We start from the raw sequence: 24,581 nt of genomic DNA, 5'->3' as shown, positions 1-24,581 counted from the left end.
AAGCCAATTGTGCAAATCGTTTTAAACTTTACACCACGTGAGGATACAACTAAAGGAGACCAGCTATGAACTAAGTGAGTCCTTACCAAACATCTTGATCAGCCAATGTCCTGATCTTGGATTGCCAACCTCCAAAACTATAAGAAATAAAATTCTGTGTTTATAAGCCATCTAGTTTATGGTATTTTGTTATAGCAGCCCAAACAAACTAAGATCATTTTCCAGTTTCATCTTACACAGTAATTTTTATCTTACCATACTACTGTGCAAAATAAGGACTGCCTATATATTAGTAGACAAGTTTTTAAGATGTACATTAGGATATTAATGTATATTTTAGGTTGGTTAGATTATAGGTGACACTTTGTTTATGTCTGCTTTATAATGTCTCTACAATAAATATAGATTTTTAAAACCTAACCCTGTTATTTAAGCATCTCTTCCTTGAACGTAACATTTTTGAGCCTTAGTAAATGTGACAAGTATTGGAAATTTAGGAATAAAAGGACATGATTTTTTCCAATAAGGAGGTCGTGGATTAGTACTAATGTCTGCCATATAACATGGAACTTTTCCCCTGTGTGCCACGTATTATGGAAATACGAAAGAATGTCAAGAGAACCTCAAAGAAGAAATTTCCATGTCTTCTTAGGGAAGTTGGAGAGGGCCCCAAGCTTTTTATATTTCAGTTCTTACTTATTAAAGTTTTTCCTTCAGGGGAAAAAATAGATCTTCATTGGCCAGAGCATTTTATACTGGAAATTACTAAAACCTAGAGTCCTCTTTCTAGAAGACAGTTCTAGGCCTCACAAATGACAAGCGTGAAGCTTCCAAGGTCATGGGAAAATACACTGAATGTTTGGCCATAAATTATTCAGACTTGTTTTATTTGCTTCCGTCATTGATGCTTGACCTAAGGGACCTAACACTGTTCTATATTTGTTTTTGATTTTCACACTACTTTTTTTTTTTTTTTTATAAAAGCCAATTCTTTGTAATCAACATTTTTGTGAGCAATCTCCCAGTCGGCACTGAGAAACTATAGCAGTTTTCCGTGCCCTGGGCCCAGAGTGTGACTGGCAGAGACAGCTCCTAGGCCAGCAATCAGCTTTATCACTGCTTAGGCTTTGTCTGTAGGTTTGAGAGTTTTCAAATTAAAGTTTAATGTGTTTTTGGTGGTGTAGAATCTGGCGATTTCCCCAATTCCATTGCAGTTGTAATATCACTTTGTTGTGAAACTGACAGCACCAAGTAGGGAGGCTTCTTAACATCAATAAATAGAATTCAGAAAGGAAAACTCTGAGCTCCATATGAAAGGACTGGGTTTTTTGTTTGTTGGTTAGTTTGTTTCAGTCTCTTTATTGAATTCTGCTTTTTAAAATGGTTTTTATCTTTGATTGTGTGACCTTATTTTGAATACTGCCTTCCACCTAGCACATTGGGATACCGGGATGGATGAAACCTTCCCTGGTGTTGTGGCAGCTGGGCCAGCCTGCTGCCTGTCTCTGAGTCTGATGTTTGCTCTGCCGTAGTTTTACCAGGAGGCAGCACAGCACAGGCTTTTCCCAAAGGGCAGTGAGCTTTCCATGGTCAGGCAGCAGTTTGGGGTATGGCATTGACATTGAATCAGTGAACTGCCTTGTGAGAAAGTTAGTTCTTTTGCAGTTTGCTTTAAACTTCAGTAAGTCACAGACCACGTGTCCACCCCGGGCCTTCCATTAACTAAGAAAACAGGCCGAGGGCTTAGGGCTTTCAGCAGACTAGAATATCTAGCTAAAATTTAGTAACGATGCTTTGTTCTTTCTGTCTCTTTGTGTGTGTGTGGGGGGGGAGGTTAGTGATTTATTTATCTAAAAGAAATGAGCCAATTTTAAAAAGATACTCAGAAAGTACTTCCAGGTATCATAAATATAGCCAAAAATGTCTGCCAGTGGTTTATGGATAACTGAAGTTTGTAGTCAGGCACGGTGGCTTACTTCTGTAATGCTAGCACTCTGGGAGGCTGAGTTGGGGGATCCCTTGAGCTTGGGAGTTGGAGACCAGCCTGAGCAAGAAGAAGACCTCATCTCTACTTAAAAAAAAAAAAAAAAAAGGAAGGAAGGAAAGGATGATGGAAGGAAGGAAGGAAAGCCAGGTGTCATGGCAGGCTTCTGTGGTCCCAGCTATGAGGGAGTCTTAGGCAGGAGGATCCTTTGAACCCAGGAGTGTGAGGTTGTTGTGAGCTAGGCTGATGCCACAGCACTCTAGCCTGAGAAACAAAGCGAGACTCTGTCTCCAGAAACAAAAAACAAAACAAACAAAAAAAAAAATAATTTGAAAATATCCTAGGCTAGAAGTCAAGAGGCCCAGGTTTATGTTTGGAGTACTTATAATTTTAGGATATTTATATGTCATTCAATTTCTATATCTCAAAAGTTGCATCTGTTAATTTTCAGGTTAAATTTTATGTGATTCTCAACGATAGCTGTCACTGACAGAGCTTTTGCTATGAGTTTGAATGTTCCTAATAATTTTGGATGCACCATTGAATCCTTACAACCACCCAACAAAGTAAATAGTATTAATAGCCCTACTTTGCAGAAAGTGTGTTGTTTTAATTTACTTAGGCTACCATAATAGAATCCTATAGACCAGGTGGCTTAAAAATAGCAAATTTATTTTTTCTACAGTTGTGGAAGATGGGTAGTCCAAGATCAAGGTGCTAGCTGACTCAGTATCTGGTGAGGATCTACTTCCTGGTTCATACATGGTGTAGTTCATAGACAGATCTACTTCCTGGTTCTTTTCACTGTGTCCACACATGGAAGGCAGAAGAGGTGAGGGAGCCCGGTCTCATAAATTTTGTGTAAGAGGAAAATAATCCCACTCATGAGGGCTCTTCCCTCATAACCTAATAACCTCCCAAAGTTCCCCACCTACCAATACACTGGGGAATAAGTTTCAACATAGGAATTTTGTGAAGGTAAAAACATTCACTTTATAGCAGGGGCCAAGATACCCAAAGATATCCCAATGAGATAATGCGTCAAGTAGATCAATGATTTTCAATGGATGTGCTGTGAGACGATCTTAGGTGTGCAGCAAAATAAATGTTATTTTATTTTATTTTTTTTCATGTCCACATCAGAAATGTTAGACATAAGTACACATACACACTCTTTGGTGGGGGAGAAGCGTAAGATTGAAAGCCATCAACTTTCCGTGGTGCAATCCTTCCATGTGTCCTCACATAAGCAATGTCTTAAAAAAATTTTCAGGATCATTAATTAAGCAGGGCTCAGGGGCTCACCCCTCGCTTGAGCTCAAGAGTTCGAGACCAAGCTGAGCAAGAGCAAGACCCTGTCTTTGCAAGACCCAGGTGTTGTGGTGGGCACCTGTAGTCCCAGCTACTCGGGAGGCTGAGGCAAGAGAATCACTTGAGCCCAAGAGTTTGAGGTTGCTGTGAGCTGTGGGATGCCATGGCACTCTACCCAGGGTGACAAAGTGAAACTCTTGTCTCAAAAGAAAAAAAAAAAAACCATTAATTAAATTAGTTTCAAAAGAAGTTCAAAGCACAGTAAGTATATTATTTTTTTTACTGTTTTTTTTTTTTGATACACATAATTTAAGTGTGCCGTGGATAAAAAGAGTGGAAAACACTGGAGTAGATGGTAAAAGCAGGAGTCCAACCCAGAAAATCTCTCTCCAGAACCTATGTCCTTAACTGCCAAGATTACCAAGCTAGGTTGGTGAGAAGCATTTGTGACATTTATTTTAAATTCCAGAATCTCAGTATGTTGATCCACTTCTCATTATCTTCCAACTGTCCCATTTTGTTTTGTTGAAAGAGTCTGGACCTGTGTATCAGGCAGTGAAGCAGGGCAACCTTGTTTGCAGGGCTCGGCTGAGATTTGGGGAAGAATTAATTTGCCTGAGCCCATGAGTAAACACTGCTGGTTCTAGTTGCTAAGAACTTTGGTGCCACAAATCCTTTAGTCTCTTGTCACTTTGCTGCCAATAATGGAGCTCTCAGAGTTGGTAGTGAAGACTTTAAAACTTCCTGAGACTTAGTCAGATGTCCTCATCTTTCTTTGCTTTGGGTTTGGATGGCTAATTTTTTATATTATGGTTTCATCAATCAGAGGTGATTTTTAAAAATACAGATATTAAACTCCACTGAGATTCCATGTAAGATATTAAATTCCATTTAAGATATTAAACTCCACTGAAATTCCACTGAAGAGGATTCTAGGGATACCTCTAGGAATCGGACAGTGGAGAAAAGATATCAATGGGATGTAGGATTTGAAAACCCTTTAGCTACTATTCTCTGGCTGGTATCAAGTGGCTCATTTTGTTTCCAGAGAATTAATGTTGTTTCCAAAAATTAGCTCTCATATGGCTCATTCAGGTAACCAGTGTTGAATATGGAAATTAGATTTTTGTTCATACAAGTTTATTACATTATAGTTTATGAATCACAATGGCTACGTGCCAGACTTCCTTTCAAGCTAAGCAGCCTCTTTGCTATGTTATTCCAGCTGAGTCTTTTATTTGAAGTGTTTCTTCATCTTGGCTCATTTAGCCAGAAACAGAAGTTGCCCTATGGGAGATAACATCTTATGTTTATTTACTTTATAGGATTATCACCACCAGGCTCATGGCAAATGTAAAACATCTCAGAAAAGAGAAAAATATGAGTTCAGAAAGTCAGGACTCCCTTCACCACGATATTTGCCTACCTTTCCTTGGACAGTGGGGTTCAGGGGAACAAATCCTTCCTGATTCCTTTTGCTGTTTTGATTCCATATGATTTTGTGAAAACTATTTTACTTCTCTGTTTCCTTATTTGCAAAGCACACAAAGAGCAAAAATCTTCCAGTTTCAGAGCCTTGTTCAATTTGTGGAATTTTGTAGAAGTCATATAGATTGTTCAGCAAAATCATTAAAGGAGAGTGCTTTGTTTAGAAAATATAAAAGTACAAATGTATTTTTATATAAAAGGATGACATACAAATTGCCAACAATATCTAAGCTTAAATATAATAATTAGGTTTTGTAGAGTGATCCTTGGTTTTTGTTTACCTATTAAAAAGAATGCAAGTGTAATTTTTGGAATGTATTTTATTTAGAGACTTGTCTGATAATTGAAATATGAAATTAATCATAACAAATGTCTCTTTTTTTCGCACCAGGTATACTGACATATGATTTGCATACCATGAAATTTCCATTTTAAGTAGACAATTGGATGAATTTTAATTAATTGATACAATTGTGCAACCAGCACCACAATCCAGTTTCAAACACTTTCATCACCTTCCTAAATTTCCTCCTGCTTGTTTGCACAGAATTACGGCTTCTACCCTCAACCCCACGGGAACACTGGGTCAATTTTTATGTTTTTTAAAAATCGTGTGCGAATGGAATCGTGTGTCTGTTTTTTTCCTCTCACATTAATCCTGTGAGGTTTATCAGTATTATTGCATGTACGTGTATCAGTGCTTTGCTCTTCTTTTTTATTACTGAATATTATTGTACAGATATACCAGATTTTGTCTCTCCATTCACTAGTTGATAGACATTTGAATCAATCTAAGATTTTGGCTACCATGCTTAACGCTCCTATGAGCATTCACATATAAGTCTTTGTGTAGACATGTTTTGTTTCTCTTGGTTGGAGATACCCAGGAGGGAAATTGCTGGCTTCTATGTTTTGTGGATGTTGAATATTATAAGAAACAGCTGAACTCTTTTCCAAAGCGATTATACCATTCATGTTCCTACCAGCCGAGTATGAATTCCAGTTCCTTTTCATCCTTACCAACACTTGATATAGTTATCCTTTTTTTATTTTAGCCGTTCTAGTGAGTGTGAGTATACAATAGCGTCTGATCACAGTTTTTAATTTCCACGTCCTCAAAGACTAATGATTTTGAACATCATTTTTTTAAGAAATGGAGTCTTGTTCTGTCACCAGGCTGGAGTGCGGTGGCCGATCATAGCTTGTCTCAAGTGATCTTCCTGTCTCTTCCTGTTAATTGCTGGGAGTACAGGCATGAGCCATCACTCCCATATCCATTGGCATATCTTCTTGGGTGAAATGTTTGTTCATACCTTTTGCCCATTTTATTGTCTCCTTATTACAGAGTTGTAAGGCTTTTCTATATATTTACCCTCAAATTTTTTTTTTAATATTTTTTTTTTTTTTTTTTTGTAGAGACAGAATCACTTTATGGCCCTCGGTAGAGTGCCGTGGCCTCACCCAGCTCACAGCAACCTCCAGCTCTTGGGCTTAAGCGATTCTCTTGCCTCAGCCTCCTAAGTAGCTGGGACTACAGGCGCCTGCCACAACGCCCGCCTTACCCTCAAATTTTAAGAGACTTTTTCCTGCCATCAGCATCTGTATATTTTAATAGGTAGATAAACTACTTGATTCTTTCATAGCAACAATTTTGAAATAAAAACCTGTGAAACCAACAGGATGGAATTTTTAATTCAGAGAAAGAAACAGAATGACTTTTAAATGTTCATTAACAATCGTTAGCTTAGGTTTTTTTGAGGACTTAACCTTACCAAAATGGTAGCCTTTTTCTTAAACAAATCTTAACAGAGGCTTCTGTTTTTAGTTTGTATCCTACTTATAGAAGAGGAAAAAATACCTTGTGTAGATGTATAAAGAGTCTGTCAAAATCCAGCTATTTATGAGGAAAGAAGTATCTGGAAAACCAGAAAGAGACACGAGAGCCCTTGCTTTTTTATTGATATATTCTGCTTCCTGTTGTATTGTGAAGTGAGATTTCTGCCATCTGATGGGTGGTTAACGAATTACTGACACTGCCATCACTTTTACTAGGCCCCAACTTAAAACACACATACTTGTGCCTACAAGTACACACGTATCGAACAGTTGTGCATTTCTTTACCCTGGGTTTTCTCTGCCAGTTCCCCTAATCCTCCCACCCCTGAAACAAGCTAATAAGGAGTGTTGGAATAGCCAGGCATTGTGGTGGGCACCTGTAGTCTCAGCTACTTGGGAGGCTGAGGCAAGAGAATCGCCTAAGCCCAGGAGTTGGAGACTGCTGTGAGCTGTGACGCTATGGCACTCTACCGTGGGTGATAACGTGAGACTCTGTCTCTAAAAATGAAAATAAAAAATAAGTAGTGTTGGAGTAATTTGGAGAACAACACAGTAAAATATTAAAATCCCCTCCTCCACCCTGGAATTGTAGCTGACAACTTGCGCATCATCCTTCTCTCTTGCCTGACATCTAAAGCCAACACTCTGTAACATCCTCTATTTATTCTTATCTTCATAAATAGAGATAAACTCAAAAGTTTTTATTTACAAATGTTGCTCTAAATGACTTTTGTCAACAATTTCCAAAAAACTATAATTAAGAAAAATTGAAAACCTGTTACTCTGTGGGAACTATATACTATGTTATTGTATATAATGTTTTATTTCAAAGTCCCCAAAGCAAAATTAAAATATTTAATGAATAGATCCATTTAGCTAGCAAGAGAGGTGACTCATCAAAATGTCTATGTTCTCTTCCAACCACCATAAAAAGTTCACCAGCTCCGCCAACACACACACAGTCTTATTTCAAACTTGAAAGGATCATGTGATACTGAAGAAAGTTTCCATCCTGAAAGAGAGAAAATGTAAAAAAGAAATAGAAAAAAAAAAAGGAGACTTGGAGAAAATAGGCAATTCAAGGACCACACATACACCCCTACCCCCCAAAAAAAACTGTTTAATAGTCTTAGAAAACGAAAAAGAAGTCACTCATAAAACAAGAGTGGAATCCAGCTTTCATAAGGTATAATTAGACAGTATAAAAGAACTTTTGGAAATTATAAATCCAAGAGTATAAATAAAATAATTTGTTAAAAGGATAAAGTCAAAAAAAAAATCTCAGTTAATGGAGCAAGAGAAAAATCATGGAAAACAGGAGAGGAACTATATAAAAATTATGGGACTGTATGTCTGGCTATATAGAGAGTTTACTGTGGACTGAAAGGTTGATAAGAATTAGTGAGTAGTACATAGAAAACAAATGCATCAACAAAGCAGTTGAACACTACCTAAATAATGATAATGGCAAAAACACTGAAAGTTGATTTCACAAGACATGTGGGAGGGTACCGATAAGATGGAATAGCCTAGACACTGCAAGAATTCTGGTGTTTAAAGTACGTAAGAGGTCATCTGTAATAGAATTTTAGACTTTGCAAACTTTAGTGAGTTCCATGTATAAATATGATGCTGTGCCTTCTTTGTCCCATGTTCCAATATTAGTGATGATGGATTTCTTGAAGTAGTCATACACTTTGCTTGTGCAGTGACGTAAAATCACCAGGCAAAGTTAGGAATCTATCTTTGGAAAAGAACAGTATTTTCCTTTCTGTAAAGCCCTCCAAATCATGACATGATCAAAACACTCCCTTTCTCTGTATGGTGTGCTGTGTTACAGTTGTAAAGATATTCTTAGCATATACCATGTTCATAGTTTATCCAATATTAAATCTGGTTATGAATTATTGTATTATAAAGCAAGTGTGGCATATAGTCCTCTGGCTTTTTACTGACTTCCTACCTCAGCAAACCAGAGTACCCTTGAATTGTTTTTCCTACGATTCTGATAAGCTGTGTTTGATTATTTTAATGTTGATCTGCACAGTTTGGGACTTATTTCTCCATTGGTTGGGGTTGATGAATGTCATGTAATAACTTGACCATGCATTTATACAACGTTGGCATTGATCTCTATATTGCCATTACCAAGGCTTTCATGGCTAGTCCTCTGTTACAATTTAGTTTCCACAAAACCACAGGCTCTGATTTTTTATTGAACATTTCAAAATCAAATGATTTAATCAAATGTAAGAAATGATGAGTTAATGGAATTGATATCACTTCCATGGAGTCCAATCAAATCCCATCTGTAAAATAAATTAGTAACTGATCATCTCAGAAACTACAAATTCAGTTGCATGCTTTTCTATTTTAATTAAGGAGTTGAAATAACTTCAATTATGAATCGACTTCTCTCTTTTAGAATTGTCTAGGCTGTTTAAACATTTTTGACTTGCTTTCTCCTAAGATCCAGTGTGCTTCTGAGCCACTTTTGTTCCTCTCTGGGTGCGTTTAATCAGAAAATACAAAGCCTGAAAAGCTGTCATTTCTTTCCAAGTAGGTGAGTGATTCTAGTGCCTCAACCATGACCAGCAAATCATATAGAGCAGCCCTAAACTAAATTATAAATCAGCCAAATAAAGTGTTCAAGCAAATGAAAAACTATTTTAAACAAAATGTTTTTTTTTTTTTTTTTGTAGAGACAGAGTCTCACTTTATGGCCCTCTGTAGAGTGCCGTGGCCTCACACAGCTCACAGCAACCTCCAACTCCTGGGCTTAAGCGATTCTCTTGCCTCAGCCTCCCGAGCAGCTGGGACTACAGGCGCCCGCCACAATGCCCAGCTATTTTTTGGTTGCAGTTTGGCCGGGAATGGGTTTGAACCCGCCACCCTCGGTATATGGGGCCGGCGCCCTACTGACTGAGCCACAGATACTGAGTCTTCCTCTTGCTTAGTTAGGCTAGTCTCAAACTCCCAAGCTCAAGCGATTCACCCACCTCAGCCTCCCAGAGTGCTAGGATTACAGGCATGAGCCACTGCTACAGGCCTTCAAAAATGAAAAAAAAATCTTAAAAATCAGCACTCAATTGAAAGCTTTTAGGAAAAAGAGTCAGGAAAGCGGTGATTAGATTTGTGTTTAGATGCTATCGGGCAGTTTTGTGGAGATAGTAATGGCAACTAACATTTAATTGCCTTCAGTTTTTTTATATTCATCAACTTATATCTCATGTATGTAATATACAGTTGTGTATGCATTTTATAGGTGAGGAACCAGAGTGGGGAGGTGACAGAGCCAGGGATCTGAGCCATTCAGGGACATGCACCCACATTTGGGGTGGTGAGACTAACCAGGAGACTACTGAAGTAATGCCTTTGGGAAAATATAAGGGCTTGAACTCTGCCCGACCAGTCCAAGGTTAACCTCATACACAAGTGTACTTCAGTGATGTGATCAGTCATTGTTTGCAGGGCCTGCTTGAGACTCAATTAAACTTAGTTTTAAAAATACACCTTGACATTATTTCCATAGGGCTAACCTAGACAACCTCCCCAGGTGAAACAACAATAAAAACAACAAAGCTCAATCACAGACTTTTCTGAGTGAAATCCTACATTGATATGATCTGGCTTCTTATCCCAATCACTCACTTGATCAAGGCATTAGTATAAATCCGCCAATGAAATTGCGTTTACTAGGCACATTGCACAGACAAAGCTTTATTTGGATCACAAAATTACATAAATGAACTGCCAGCTAAAAATTCAGCTGGTATATGGCTTGAAGAATTATGCTGTGGTGTGAAGATAAATGCCATCATTTTCATTTTGGTTTTGCTCTGATTTCACACCAGAAATTCCATGCAGAAATTTGTGACCATTTAGCATCGCTTGGTTTTACATTGCCATTACATTAATGCTTTGATTAAAAGCACTTGAACAGTGAATATCTTTGCTATGGGGAAATTAAATCAAATTTTAGGTCAATTGCTAACCTGATAGAGCTAAAACATTCAAGATATTATACCTTCTATACCATTATAGACCTTTCTATAGTGGTAGAGAAATTACCAAAGACCAGAACATTGAATCACTGACAGCATGGAAAGTAACATTTTTATCCACTTATTTGCTATGAAGAGAGATTGTGTGAACACCACATGCCAATTACATTCCACCAGTGGATTTACAAGACCTTAGAATTGGGGAGAAAAATGAGGGTTAAGCACAGGGTACATACAATCTTTTCTAGACAGAGTTGGGTTAATGTTCATCCTGAAAAGAGATTATTGTAAGTCTCATTCTTGCAGTAAACAGATCATTTATGCTCAACAGATGACTTAAGAGTCCTATAGAATATATGATTTATCATATACAAGGGGGAAAATTAACCTCATCTCCAACTGTACACTTGAGATGCTCTGGGAGTAGAGACCGTGCTCTGGGTCACAGGTTTCATCCTCTGAATAGAACCTTGAAGAGACAATTGGGGTATCAGTGGTCACACCCCAGCAGCTGCCCCACAGCTGTGCAGAGCACTCCTATCTCCCAGGAACCGATTCTGCCTGCCTCATTCCTGTGTTACCTGGACCTTGGTGAAAGTCATGGGCATCCCCAGGCAGTATCTCGGGTTCCCACTTTGGGCAATTACAGCTTCTAACCCGCACTGTCTGCTCTTTATTTGGGGGTGACAGGTGGGGTGGGTTCTGCTTGTCCTGATGTGAATTTCAGGCTGATTCTCCACTCATCCACCTTAGCTGAACTCATTTTTAGAATCAGCCTTTGATCCGCTCATAGGGTGTACTTTTTTGCCATCAAGTACTTTGGAGAAGTCAATGTCTTCTGTATATGGATTTTATTTTTAACACCAAAAACAACACTGCACCAACAAGGACACACCAGTTCCATGTAGCTTTCTCAAAATGCTATAACCTTCATCTAGCCATGAAAAAACATCAGGCAACCCCAAACGAGGGGCATTTCTGTAAACTGAATGACCGCTACTCTTCAAAAGCAGTATGTAGGTGTCATGTGCAAATCAGAAGATATCAGTGACCAAATTCCTATAATCTCACCACCTAGAAAGAATGACCAGCAGCATCTTAAGGGAGAGTTTACTGGACATTTCTCTTTGAATTTGTATTCCCGTTTTTAGGAAAACAATTGTAGGCGGTTGCACTAGTGCATACTTAGGGTTTTGTTCACTTAAAGGTGTATTATGAACAAATTTCTCTGAAAAGTAAATATTGAGGGGCTCTGTAAATATTGAGGGAGTCTATAAGATTAGAGCCTGTGGCTGTGGACTCAGGGTGGACAGTGTTCACAGCCCTCCCGTCATGTGGCTGCTTCTGCTCATCCCTCCTCACACTGTGGTCTCTGTAGACGCCATCGGCTCCGCCCACCGGGCTCTTCATAGTCAGAGAGCGTCCCCATGCATGGATTTCAAGTTCCTTGTCCTCACGAGTTATATATATCCACGTAACTTTTAGAATTTTATCTAATGTGCCTTTCTGTTGGACTTGAGGATGAGAAATATTTAGAGCAGGTTTTGACTTTCCAGGGTAAAGTAGAAGGGAATATGGGACATTTCGCTCAGTACCACTCCCCCAACTCCTTTAAGTTCAGCTCATTAAAAGGTGGGGGGTCCCCTGCCCAGTGTCTTATACTTAAGCCTCTTATCCGTTTTTAATTGACTTTTGTATGTGCTGTAAGATAAAGGGGTTTTAGATTTTCTCAACATTTTTTTCTCTTTTCATAGGATCAGGTGATTTTTTTTTCTTTAATCTGATGCTGTAATGAATTACATTCATTGAGTTTCTATGCTGAACCAGCCTTGCATAGCTAAAATAAATTTCACTTTCTGATGGTCGTGTCAATTTTTTGTACATTGCTGGATTCAGTTGGCTACTAGTTTGTTGTAGATTCGTGCATCTATGACTATGAGAGATACTGGTCTATAATCTTCCTTTCTTGTGATAGAAAAATGTCTTTGTTTTTGGAATTAGTGTAAACTAATAGAATGAGTTAGGCCGTGCTCCCTCTACTTTATGTTCTGAATGAGATTGTAGAGAAGAGGTAACACTTTTTCCTTAAATCTTTGGTAGAATTTGCCAGTAAGACCATGTGGACCTGATGCTTTACCCATTAGTCCTATCACTACCCTCTTCACAAAGTCCCAGCTTAATATGTTGCAGCCTTGCTGTTTCTCTTTCCTTCCACTTTCTTTCTTTCTCTTTCCCCTTCATGCCCAAACCTCCGCATTCCAGTTTACTTCTTATGTGGAAGAATCTCATTATCTCTTAAACTAGGTCATACTCAAAGGACTTCTTTCCAATAAGCTAACACCCAGTGCAACTATGCGTTTGAACAATAATTATTTCCCTGAAAAAGTCAACTTTTTAGATAGCATCTTTTTGCCTACCTATTGCACTTATTGAGTTCATGTACATCTGAACATTTAATGATATTATTTAGCCAATAAGTTGAAGGACAGAGAGGTCCTTCAAGCCTTGGCAATGCCATAAAAAGTACAGATAAGCAGAGAGAGTTGACAAATGCAAGAGTTTAGACAGAGTCCTGGTGTGCAAAACCATTCATGTGCAACTGCCTACAGTGTGTAAATAGCAGGGAAAACTAACCTGCTCTGTGTACCAGCTACTGTCAAATATTCTATCTCCATCCAGATAATAAACCTGTAATGGTGATGACTATTACTCTCATTTACAGGTGAAGAAACAGAGCTTCTACAGAGATAGTGTACCAGATTTAAAATTTCCCAATATGAGTTAAATTTGCAGAAGTGTAAATTTATTTCTCCATAACTGAACTCAAATTTCTCATGAGCCTCTATTTCTGGTGATCGCTGAAAACACTGAAGATTTTCAGTGAAAGTATTTCAGTCATTTCTAGTTTAAAACTTAGTCTCTTTTGTATAAATATAGGAGTTTCTCTTCTTCCTTTCTGTTGGTCTGGGGAGTCCTGTTGTCACCTCGCTTTGGCTTCCCTGGGGTGCCTTCCTAGTTGCATTTTGGGGTATGGGCCTCCACTTTGGCATCCATTACTGATGTGTCCCTGGGTGGTTATAGCTCCCACCTCGTTTCCAGGGCAAGCAATGCATTGTGGTCTGTGCTTCTTTGGCCACATCCGGGCTCTCACCGAGGCTGCTGGAATGTCTCCACTCAGCCCTGCCACCTGTCCACTCCTCCTCCTCCGAATCTCCCATCCGTAGCCCTGCATTGAGACTCCCTTTTCCCCATATCCTGACAAGCACACCAATTGTCAATTATCAAAAGCTGTTGGAACATTTGAGGTTTCCTCTTGCCAATGTCAGAACCCAGGAAGAGTGGGGGAGGAATAAGGAATATCTCAAGAATTCAGTTCTAAGAGGCCAATTACATTTTCCAATGAAGTTGCTTTCAAAGTGAGTTAAGGAAGGTAAAATATAAGCTTCAAAAGTGCCTTGCCGCAAACAAAATTTCTTCAAAAGGCCTGTATTATAATTAGATACCATGATATACATCAGTTGTATAGTTTTGGCAATTTTAACCACACACAGAGAAAAAAAATCCTCCTTAATTAGGGAAAATAAAAAATTATTAAGGCACTGTTACAGATACTAGTCACCTAGTACAGTCATGTTGCATCTTAAAAACTTTTAATAAATACATATTTCGTTTCTGAGTTGGTGAACATGTACTAGGTGCTCTCCCCTTGGGAGGTTATGCCAGTGACCTAGAATAATTACAGGAAAAATAGAAAAGAAGAAATTGCTCTGACAAGTATGGATTGCCGTGGAAAGTACTGAGTTCTGGGCTTTAAATGTCCAGGAGAACAATGTGCAACAGATCAGCAGCTAAGTTTTTGACATTTATTTAGCTATAGGTGTAGCAAAAAGAAGAACTTCAAATATTATGAGAAATCAAGTACTCTGTATTGTTCCACTTTTTGAAATTTTACTGAATTTTACTGTGCTTTTTCTTAACGAAAAGGGAACAGCTCAATCATCTTTCATATTTTACAGTCATTCTATGTATTTAGATTCTTCTTCAATATTTGCTTCCAGATAAATTTGGACTGTACTTGACCTTTTGCACAAACTTTAAGATATGCCCTACAACTTGTATGGAAGGAATTGCGAGTGCTGACGCAATGGTATATACATAGAACTTGAGTTTAGTTATTGAGGACACTTAAAAGCTCTACTTTGTATAATTTCTTTGACATGTTCTTAAAGTCCCTTAAATAGTAGTGAGAAGATTTGAGGAGTGCATATTGTTCAAGTGAAATTATGAGGCAGGTTTGTTTTGTTTTGCTGTTAGCTACTCACATTGCTGTAGGACCAACTTCTTTCAAGCTTTGGAACTTGACCATCTCCAACAAGCATTAAGCAGCCTATACTCAGTAGGGGGCAGCAGGCATTTCATTTTCAAAGTCATGGAGTGTAAGAGGGAGCAACAGCTGTCTTTGCCTCTACCAGGTGCCAGCAGGCCTTTCTGGATCATCATGGTAATGTCTTTCCTCCCTAAATAATGTTTACAAATATACTGATGAAGACGGATTTATGTTATCTGTCTTCAATGGGTCATAAGTTGAACCAGCACTATATTTTTTCCTGAAAATATGCACAGTTGTGACATGGTGTTTAATAGTCTTAAGCTTCCTGCTGCCAAAATAAACACAGCTGTAAGCAATGATGACCCTCTCTTCTTTGGAACAATGAAATGGCTTCCTAATGGACTTGCCTAACTCTGAACGATAATACTCCCCTGGATTTCTGAGTCCCCTGTCTATCCTTTCCCTCTGCAAAAATCCTATGAAGAATACAGCTTCTGACCGAATGACGGAGCATAGAAGATGAAATTAGTTGCATTAAATTAGAATATGACAACAAGCCTTTCTAAATCTTTGTCACAATGTAACATTCAAGCAACATTAAACCAAACAGACTACAAGTGGACAAAGGAAGAGGATTAATAGTTTGAGATGAAATTTTGTGAACTAGATCACTTCAAAATTTGAAAAGGTCATTGATAGATAGCATTTGACCTATGGCAGTTTCTAACTTGGGGATCTTACTCTACAATCATTTGTACACTCTATTTAAGCATTGAATATAAAGTTAACTATTACACATGCAATGTTTTCTTCATTTTCTTATATTTCTCAGAAATGCAAGTCTCCATTGCTAAAGGCTGCATTTAAAAAAAGAGAGAGAAAAAGTATGAAGAATAAGCTTCCCATTTTTGTTCAGTGTTTCCTGTTTTCTTATTCCTAAGTATTTAAACAATAGCATGCATTTTGAAAATTAGTATTAATATAAATTGTCTTCTAAAAACAGAAGGCAGAATCTTTCCTTTATTTCTATCCCAACTCTGATTTATTTTGTTTAAATCTTTCCCTCCTCCCCCAGAAAGACCTGTTGTTTATTTTCGAAGTTTAATTCTACCATGTTGGTTGTGGGAAAATAAAATCTTCTAATAGAGTTAATCTAGTTGCATAGAAGTTCATGCTGGATATGATCATAATCTTGATTTTTTTATTAGATCTTAGCTAGTAATATCTTGTGATTAATCAAAATGGCTTGCCGTGTGTGTAGTATAAGTCATCGTCACAAATGGGCTAGAGAATCAGACTTCTTTTGAATATTTGTTTTAATCCTTTGTAGGATAAAATGGCTTTGTTTTTTTCTTATTTTTTATTTTTATTTTTTTTCTTAACTTTAAATCAGATTGACCTCACCAAAATAATGACTGGAAAGACATTTTGAAGTATGTATTTGTTGGGATTATAGATCAAGAAAGAAGAAACTGCTTCTTTAATTGATGCTATTTTAGAAGATGCTTCACATTTTAAAAACATGTCAAATTATTCTTAAAATTTAACAACTAATTCTATTCATTTGTAATTTGAATAAAAAACAGTAAAAGAATATATTTAAATACATTTCATGGAAATAATGTTGAGGATTTTATTATTCTCTACAGCATGAAAGATTCTTCAAGATTATTAACTAACTGTCTCTCTTCTGATTATGCAATTCCAGTCTAATTGACATCTGATAACAAAGAGCTTTACTTTGGCAACTAAACTAACTATCTGACATCTAACACCCAGGGCACAGCAAGAGCTCTCAGATTCACACAAGCGATGTTTACCGAGTTTGTCTGTCAGCTCAAGCAATGAGCTGCTTTGATATTTTTTTCCCTAGGTTCACAGGTTGACTGTCTAATATTCCTAGAGGGGTCAGAGGGCAGCTCCGAGGCTCCAGGGTTTACACCCTAGTGACAGTTTGTCCTTAAGTAGTTTCACGACCTTTAGGTAAATTTGTTAACCCCTCAGGTATTGAGATTCCCTTATCTGTAAAAATGAGGGATTGCATTAAAGCCTCCAAGGTGCCATCTCATTCTAAACTCTGAATCAATCAATCAACTCAGTGAAAAATTGCACAATAAACACCCTACTAGAACTCGCACATTGTAAAGAACACACTTTTATCTACTCTGTGAAGTAGCACTCTAAAGCACTACTTGAGTGCTTTTAAAAAACTTCAAATCCCATAAGGCATCATCCCTGACACCTGTAACGTAGAAAAATAGAATTGAAAATTTCTTAACATTAAATAAAAACAAAAAACTCATATTCTTTATTTACAGAAAGACCTAAATGACTATACATGAGTTGGGATTTAAAATGAAAAGGGGTTTAGTTTAGTCTGAGTGCATCTGCACATATAAAAACATTGTAAATAACAAACAAAATAATCGGTAAACCGGGAATAATGATGGTGGGCACCAAAAGTCCCTGTGCTCAGAGAGCTGAGGCAGGAGGATCACTTGCACCCAGGAGTTTAAGGCTGGAGTGAGTTGTGATCGTGCCACTGCACTCCAGCCTGGGTGACAGGGCAAGACCATGACTCTAAAAATAAATTTTAATATAAAAATCAGTAATTGAAATGGACTGTTTACAGGATCTGCACCAAGAAGCTTAACCAGGATTTAGATTTGGCCTGTCCCCACATCACCAAGCACATAGCAGGTCACAATTATTATTGAGTAAATTTATAAATGACTTGTGAAAGGCCAAAAGATTCAGGCAGCTGATCGTTAGTTGTTGTTTTTTTGTTGTTTGTTTGTTTGTTTTATCAGCGTATTTTACCAAACTGACGATGTCAAGGAATGAAGTATATCAAGCAGTTGATTTAGTTTCTTGGAGATCCCCTCAGACACAGACTCTTCAGGTCTACTTATGAAGATGGGAAATTGAACATGAAATGAAACAGATTGTGGCTTAATTGTCAAGCAGCCATTCAGGCCTTGCAAGACACAACTTCTTCAAAAAGTTGCTCACTAAAAGTTGTGAATTGGACTGTTGACCCCAAAACCATACCTACTCGGAAAGCTCAGTAAATACACATCTATGACCATATGAGAGTCATTGAATAAGAGAATTGAAAGAGGCTGTATAATTCCCACAATCCACCTCTAGACTGGATAAATACCCCATATGTGTTAAAACAACAACGATTTGACTTTTCTTTATCTTTTTTTTTTTCTTATAGGAGACCTGGTGAGCCTCCATTGATAAAAGGTTGGCTTCCTTACCTTGGAGTGGCCCTACAGTTACAGAAAAACCCCTTAAAGTACTTAAAAACCCTTCAAAAGCAACATGGTGACATTTTCACTCTTTTCCTTGGGGGTAAGAAGTTCTCTAAGTATTGTACATATATGATACTTTCTCACTTTTTAAATGTTTTATATGTATTTCTCTCTAGGCAAAATGTGGAAATACTTGCATACTTAGTTTTATTTGTGGAGCTAATGTAAAAGGAAACATGATATTGAGTACAGTAATCCTTAGATTAAAAACCAAGTTACAGGGGCGGCGCCTAAGTCTCAAAGGAGTAGGGCCTCATATGTTGGAGGTGGCAGGTTCAAACCCAGCCCTGGCCAAAAACTGCAAAACAAACAAACAAACAAAAACCAAGTTACAGGACTCTCTTTAAGGCTCTTAGGGAACTTCACTTTCCTGCCACCTCTTGTCATTTCAGTTTTGTTTGTCTTGATTTTAAGAATAGTAAAATGTATACATTAAAAAGCTAGTATGTATTTTTTAAATATTTCATAGGGCAGTTTTAGATTTACAGAAAACTAAGCAGATAGTTCAGAGAGTTCCCATATATGCCCTCTTTCCCTCATCACAATTTCCCCATTTTTAACATCTTCTATCATTGCAGTACATTTGTTAACAACTGATGTTCCAGTATTCATCCATTATTTGAAGTCCGTGATTTGCAACAGAGGCTACACTTCGTGTTGTACATTCCATGGATTCTTGACAAATATATAATGACATGTATCCATCATTACAGCCTCATACAGAGTAGTTTCAGAGCCCTGAATATCCACCTATTCCTTCTTGTTCTCTTGCCCAAGACCCTAGCAACCAATGGCCTGGAAGGCATTTTTTTTTATTTTAAAATGTTCACTATGCTTCAAATTTTAATAAAATATTTGCAAAAACTAGCAAACAAACAAAAACTCAGCAAGATTACTATAGACCTCAATGTCCTAAGGCTGGGAAAAGAAGCTGGAATGTTCTGATCACATCCTTTTTTGAGGCTCAACATATAGAACTATGTTGGTTATCTATTGCTGAATAACAAATTCCCTCAAAATGTAATGGATGAAAGCAATTGGTCTTGTCTGAGTCACTTATGTGACTTGAGTCATCCGGCTGCTGGACTGGAGTGAGATGGTCCAAATGGTCCAAGTTCTCCTCACACGCCTGGTTAGGCCTCCTCACCCACATGGTCTTTCTTCTATAAGAAAACTTCCTGACATGGCATGCTATTTTAAGAGAGTAAAGGGAAAGCTGCAAGGTTTCTAGAGGCCCAGGCTCAGGTATCGCAAAACTTCACTTTTACTCTGGGCAAAGAGTAAAAGTGCCTCTGCCTCTTTGTCAGGGGGAGACAGGGTGGCAGAGCCACATTGCACAGGAGCTTTGGTAGAAGAGACAGAAGGAATTTATGAGCCCTCTTTCCACGTAATCTCCCACATCAGCTTGTCCTCTGAGCTAGCTCTCCCCTTCCTTTGCTCTTGTGGGTCTTGTCTATGTCCTGAAGGCTGACCTCTGCAGATGAAGTTACCCACATCTCTTTGCTCTCTGACTGCAGTATGATTGCAGTGGGAGGGAAGGAGGAGGCTGCCTCCAGCTCCCCAGCTCTCACCAGGCTCTCATCAAACATTTCACTCTCCATTCCTCCTTCATGGGGTAATTGAAGGTATCAAGACCCCATGATACCCATCCCATATGCCCCGAGGTGGCGGGTTTAAACCTAGCCCCGGCCAAAATCCAAACAAACAAACAAACAAAAAGAATAGTCTTCCTTAAGTCCCCACTTATCTACCAAATGTACCTACATTTCATAATTATCCTTACCACATTTTCTTCAATTTCAAACAATGTTCAAGACAACTCATTTAATTCACTGACCTGTTCCCATGGTCCTTTCTTCCTGCCTTCTGTGGGATGGTCCATTGTGACTTATTCCTTTCACACATGCAACTTCAATTTTTCTTGCTTAGGTCCTTATCCTTGCTTATAACCATGCTTGAGCTTCTTCTGTGTTGTCTTCTAATTACTCTTCAGTTTTTCCCCTCTCTTTTGCATCCAGACTTTTTGAGAGAGCTGCTAACATTTGCTTTCTCTGGTTGATTAATTCCTTGAGCCTTCCTAACCACAACCAGCCTTCTGCCTTTCTGAGGTCCTTCCCAGGTCCACCTGACTCACTATTTGACACACTGACCTCTCATTCCTTCCTAAAACATTCTGCTCCTTCCCTTTCCTGACATTGCCCCTGCTGGATCTTTTGCTAACTCCCAGGAGTCCTTACCTAGAGCATGTCTGTGTATCCCTCTTCCTTAGTTCAACCCTATACATTCCTCTAACCAGCCTTGAACTTTTGCTTTCTACTCCAAGAGAGCCAGTCATTTTTTCTGCCTGTGATTGCATTGCTAGGGTCAGTGGTGCAGACTTTTGTACATACAGTAACTTAATTTCATTGCTACCATACTAATGATGGAATATTTGGGGGAAAAATGATCCAGCTTGATGAAATCATCAGGATGGTTGAGTTCTCCCATTAATAGGCAGTATCAGCTTCATCACAATGTGCTCCTTTGCCTGGCAGCTGGCAAGTCTCTCTCAGCAATACTTGTTTGCACTCTGATTTCAGGAAAATGGAAATAGAAAAAAAAAAAATCATGCATCTTAGGAATAGAGAACTTCTATATAACATAACCCTCACGAGGCTTCCCGAGATGGGATGCTCACTTACCTCGGCAGCCAAGTGTCTGCTGCCCAGTCTCTTGCCTTGTGTGTAGCGCACCTTTAATGCACCACATTAATCTCCTCCTCACACACCATGCCCTTCGGATACTTTTCTTTCTGCAAGAATTCTGTTCTTTACCTGATTGGCAATGGACTCATCTTTTGAGGCCGTAGTCACATGTTACTTCATCTCAGAAACATTTGCCAACCATGTCCTATGTTTGGTGCCTCTTCCCCAGGGCCCAGTTATTCTCAGTATTGCTTCTGTCAGAGAATTTAATATATTGTGAATTTATTGCTAATCCATTTGTCTGTCTCCCATTATTATCCTGTTAGCTCCTCTCTTACTAACATTTAGTGTAGAGCTCAGCATTGATCCCAAAGACTTTAGAGCTGAAAAAATCCATGTACAAAAATGCTGCCCAAATAAAGACCAGAGCTGGTGCTTCTCTTTTCTAAATCAGCCTAGGGCTTCGTGATACCAAAACTATATTCATCACTTAAAAAAAAAAGTCATTCTTACTTTAAACAATGAATGGTTGTGTTTGTAATGAGTAGATAAAACAAATGCTTGAAACATTCAGTTTTTCTTTTGGAATACATTGTACAAAAATAACATAAAAATGATTAGCCAGAAACGTGTGGCAGATTTGAATGATTTTATTCACTTTTCAAATAACAACCAATGTCTGTTGATGCTTGATGTCTTAATCTTAGATACTGAGAAAGTTGCTGAATTTATAACATCTAATAATTTGACCCTGGGCATGTTTTTGAACTCAGTGGTAGGCAGCCACAGTTGCCTATGCCTGGTCTTCCCTTTCACTTCTCACTACAATTTAGATAAGTTCCTGTCAGGAAATCCTGTTACTGTGCAGGGTTCTGATGATCATTTAGAAAATGTGAAATGGAGAACAAAGTCTTCCACTCTTGTCTCAGAATGTGGTTTCAGTGAGTGTATGTTCTTGCATGACAAGCAAATGATTGTCATCCTCAAAAGTCTCAAGGGACATGGATGTCATCTTAAGAAATTAAAAGGTACATCATTTCATGAGAAACCTCGTAAATTCGTGACCTGCCACAGAAAATAGTTCTCTAAGTGGTTTTGTGTGGTGGTGTACAGGAATCATTTTCCCTAGATGTCACCCCAGCAAAGCACCACTGTACATCATTGTCAAGGGCTAGTGAGATTCTCCCTAATAAGAGGGTGAGTCCAGAAATGCAGCCATCTTCACAAAGGACAAAGTTGATTCATAATCTACTCTCCCAACTAGTATTTCAGCTTGAGATTAAAAAAAAAAATTGGTGGAAAACCAGCTAAATATAGAGATTTAAAGCTTCTAAGTATGGAGTGGGAGGAAATTTGTTTCATATTTGTTGATTGGACATTTCTATTCTAAGCAGCTAAATAGTTGTCCTGGATTCCCATAACTGTCTTTATATAGCACCAGATATCTGAAATGAAAACATCAAAATTCAATTTATAATGACCCAGATGTTAAATTTCTTGTGTATAGGCCAGGCACAGTGGGTTGCGCCTGTAATCCTAGCACTCTGGGAGGCCAACGTAGATGGATTGCCTAAGCTCAGGAGTTCCATTCCAACCTGTCTCTAAAACTAGCCAGGCATGGTGGTGGGCACCTGTAGTCCCAGCTATTCAGGAAGCTGAGGCCAGAGGATTGCTGGAGCCCCATAGTTTGAGGTTGCTGTGAGCTATGACATCACAGCATTCTCCCCAGAGTGTCAGAGTGAGACTCTGTCTTAAAAAAAAATAAAAAATAAATTTCTTGTGTATAATCAATCAGGGTGAATGACCACATTTTTAAAGTATATTTATCAATATACATATATTTCAAATCATGTAGCTTTAGCTTCCTAAAGAAGTAACTTCAAAGGAAGTGAAGAGGTTGTTGAGTTGGTAAAGAATCATATATAGTTATATATAGGAATGCTCCAGTTAATATTGTAAGGCCCAGTCAGCACCAAAAAAAGGAAAAGAATAAAATGATTGGCAAGGAAGACATTAAAAATGTTGACCCCATTTCAAACTTCACTGCTCAAAAAGATGATTTTTATATTATATATTTTTTGCAGCCGTGGGCCCCTGTTTTGACATTTACATTTTAGACTCTGATATTCTTTAAACCAAGATACCACATCAACTTCTGACAGCATTCTCTTTTCTTTGGAAAATATGGCAAAGGATGTTGTTAGTACCTTGTGATCTGTGTGAACTAGGTAACATGCTCACTGACATCGAACACTCTATTTACATAAAATCACAATGTAGGGAAAGTTAATTTTGCTCCCCAAGAATACATGGCCTTCAGAATACATTTTCAGAAGATTTCCTTTGTTAAGAAATTTAAATTCATTTTATGAATGTATATGAGTTTTCCTAACTGTCTGATTAAAGATCACAAAAAACTCTGGTTTTGCATCTCACATTAGCAGATGGTGGACAGATGGTTTAAATTAATATTAATTTTGGAAAACTTCACTTAAATTGTTTATACTGAAGATTAAAAGTTGGAAAGCCAGCTAACATCTCCAGGGTTATTAGTACTTCCAAACCCACTTGTAAAGTAAAATCCAGGAAATCAAAACATCCACTTCTAAAGAATCCACATCTCAATGATAGAAATAAAGTAGGCAAAACACAACGCCTTGATATTGAAGAACATTAAAATATGAATGAGAAAGAGAAAATACAGATCCTAGAGTGAAAAGAGCCTTGAAAAGAGTAAAATGTTTATCTACAAATTGCTTTAAACTAATCAGTAATGATTTTTTAAAAATAATTCTATACAAACAACAGCTTATTTTAAAAAAATTATTAGTAATTAATTGCTAGCAGGGACAATTTTTCCACATTCAATTTTCATCTCTTTTATTTGAAATTCGTCTCATAGTTTCTGCCTATAACCCCACTCTAGAAGGGGCAGAGGTAGGAGAGGGAGAAGGGTTGAGGCGGAGGGAGAATATGTGTTCGTAATGAATTGTAGACAAAACAAGAACTCCAGCCTTTACCTCGGTAGGCCCAATAACAGGTATCTTATGCTGTCATGTCTGAATATATTTTTGTCCTACATTTAGATGAATGTAAAAACCTGGTGGGAATAAATTCAAAATATTCTCTAACGCTTGTATGTTTTACAAACTAAATCTTTTATACATGTCTGAATTTTAGGGAATAATCTAAAATAACCCTGTTAGCAAAATTCTTCCATTTAGTGAAAGGAGGAAAGTATGAATCACCACCTATGAAAATGCACAGCATTGCTTAAAATTATATCCTTTTTTCCCCAATTATTTGTCAGGCAGATGCTAGCAATTTTATTTAATCAAGCCGCTATGGTAAGGCAGGTGTCATAAAATATGCCCAAATCCAGTTGAGTCTTTTTTGTTCTCCCCAGAGCAAAAAAAAAAAAAAAAAAAAAATCATTTACTCTGTAGAATCCAGCTGACCAGAATGAGTAGCCACTTCTAGCACTACCCTCCTTCTTAGATTAGCTCACATTATTAAATAAATTAAGAGGAAATGGAGTGAATAAAATTCAAGTCATAGGAATCATTTTGAGAACAAAAATTATAGTACATGTATATTCATGTATATTACAAACTTAAATTTTAT

The 24,581-nt window shown here is 37.8% G+C and overlaps 1 protein-coding gene across 2 annotated transcripts in view; it reads left to right on the top strand.

The window, feature by feature from the left end:
* Nucleotides 1-24,581, top strand: part of LOC128563930 (cytochrome P450 7B1) — a 186,707-nt gene that overhangs the window by 136,929 nt on the left and 25,197 nt on the right. For both annotated transcript variants that reach the window (XM_053559478.1, XM_053559477.1), the window contains exon 2: nt 18,177-18,313. In XM_053559478.1, the coding sequence (XP_053415453.1) occupies nt 18,177-18,313 (137 nt within the window). The remainder of the gene's footprint in view (nt 1-18,176; nt 18,314-24,581) is intronic.

The sequence above is a fragment of the Nycticebus coucang genome, chromosome 13 (assembly GCF_027406575.1).
Source record: "Nycticebus coucang isolate mNycCou1 chromosome 13, mNycCou1.pri, whole genome shotgun sequence".
Classification (NCBI taxonomy): domain Eukaryota; kingdom Metazoa; phylum Chordata; class Mammalia; order Primates; family Lorisidae; genus Nycticebus; species Nycticebus coucang.
The sequence above is the reverse complement of the archived record's forward strand: the minus strand, read 5'-3'. Positions and strand labels throughout refer to the sequence as shown.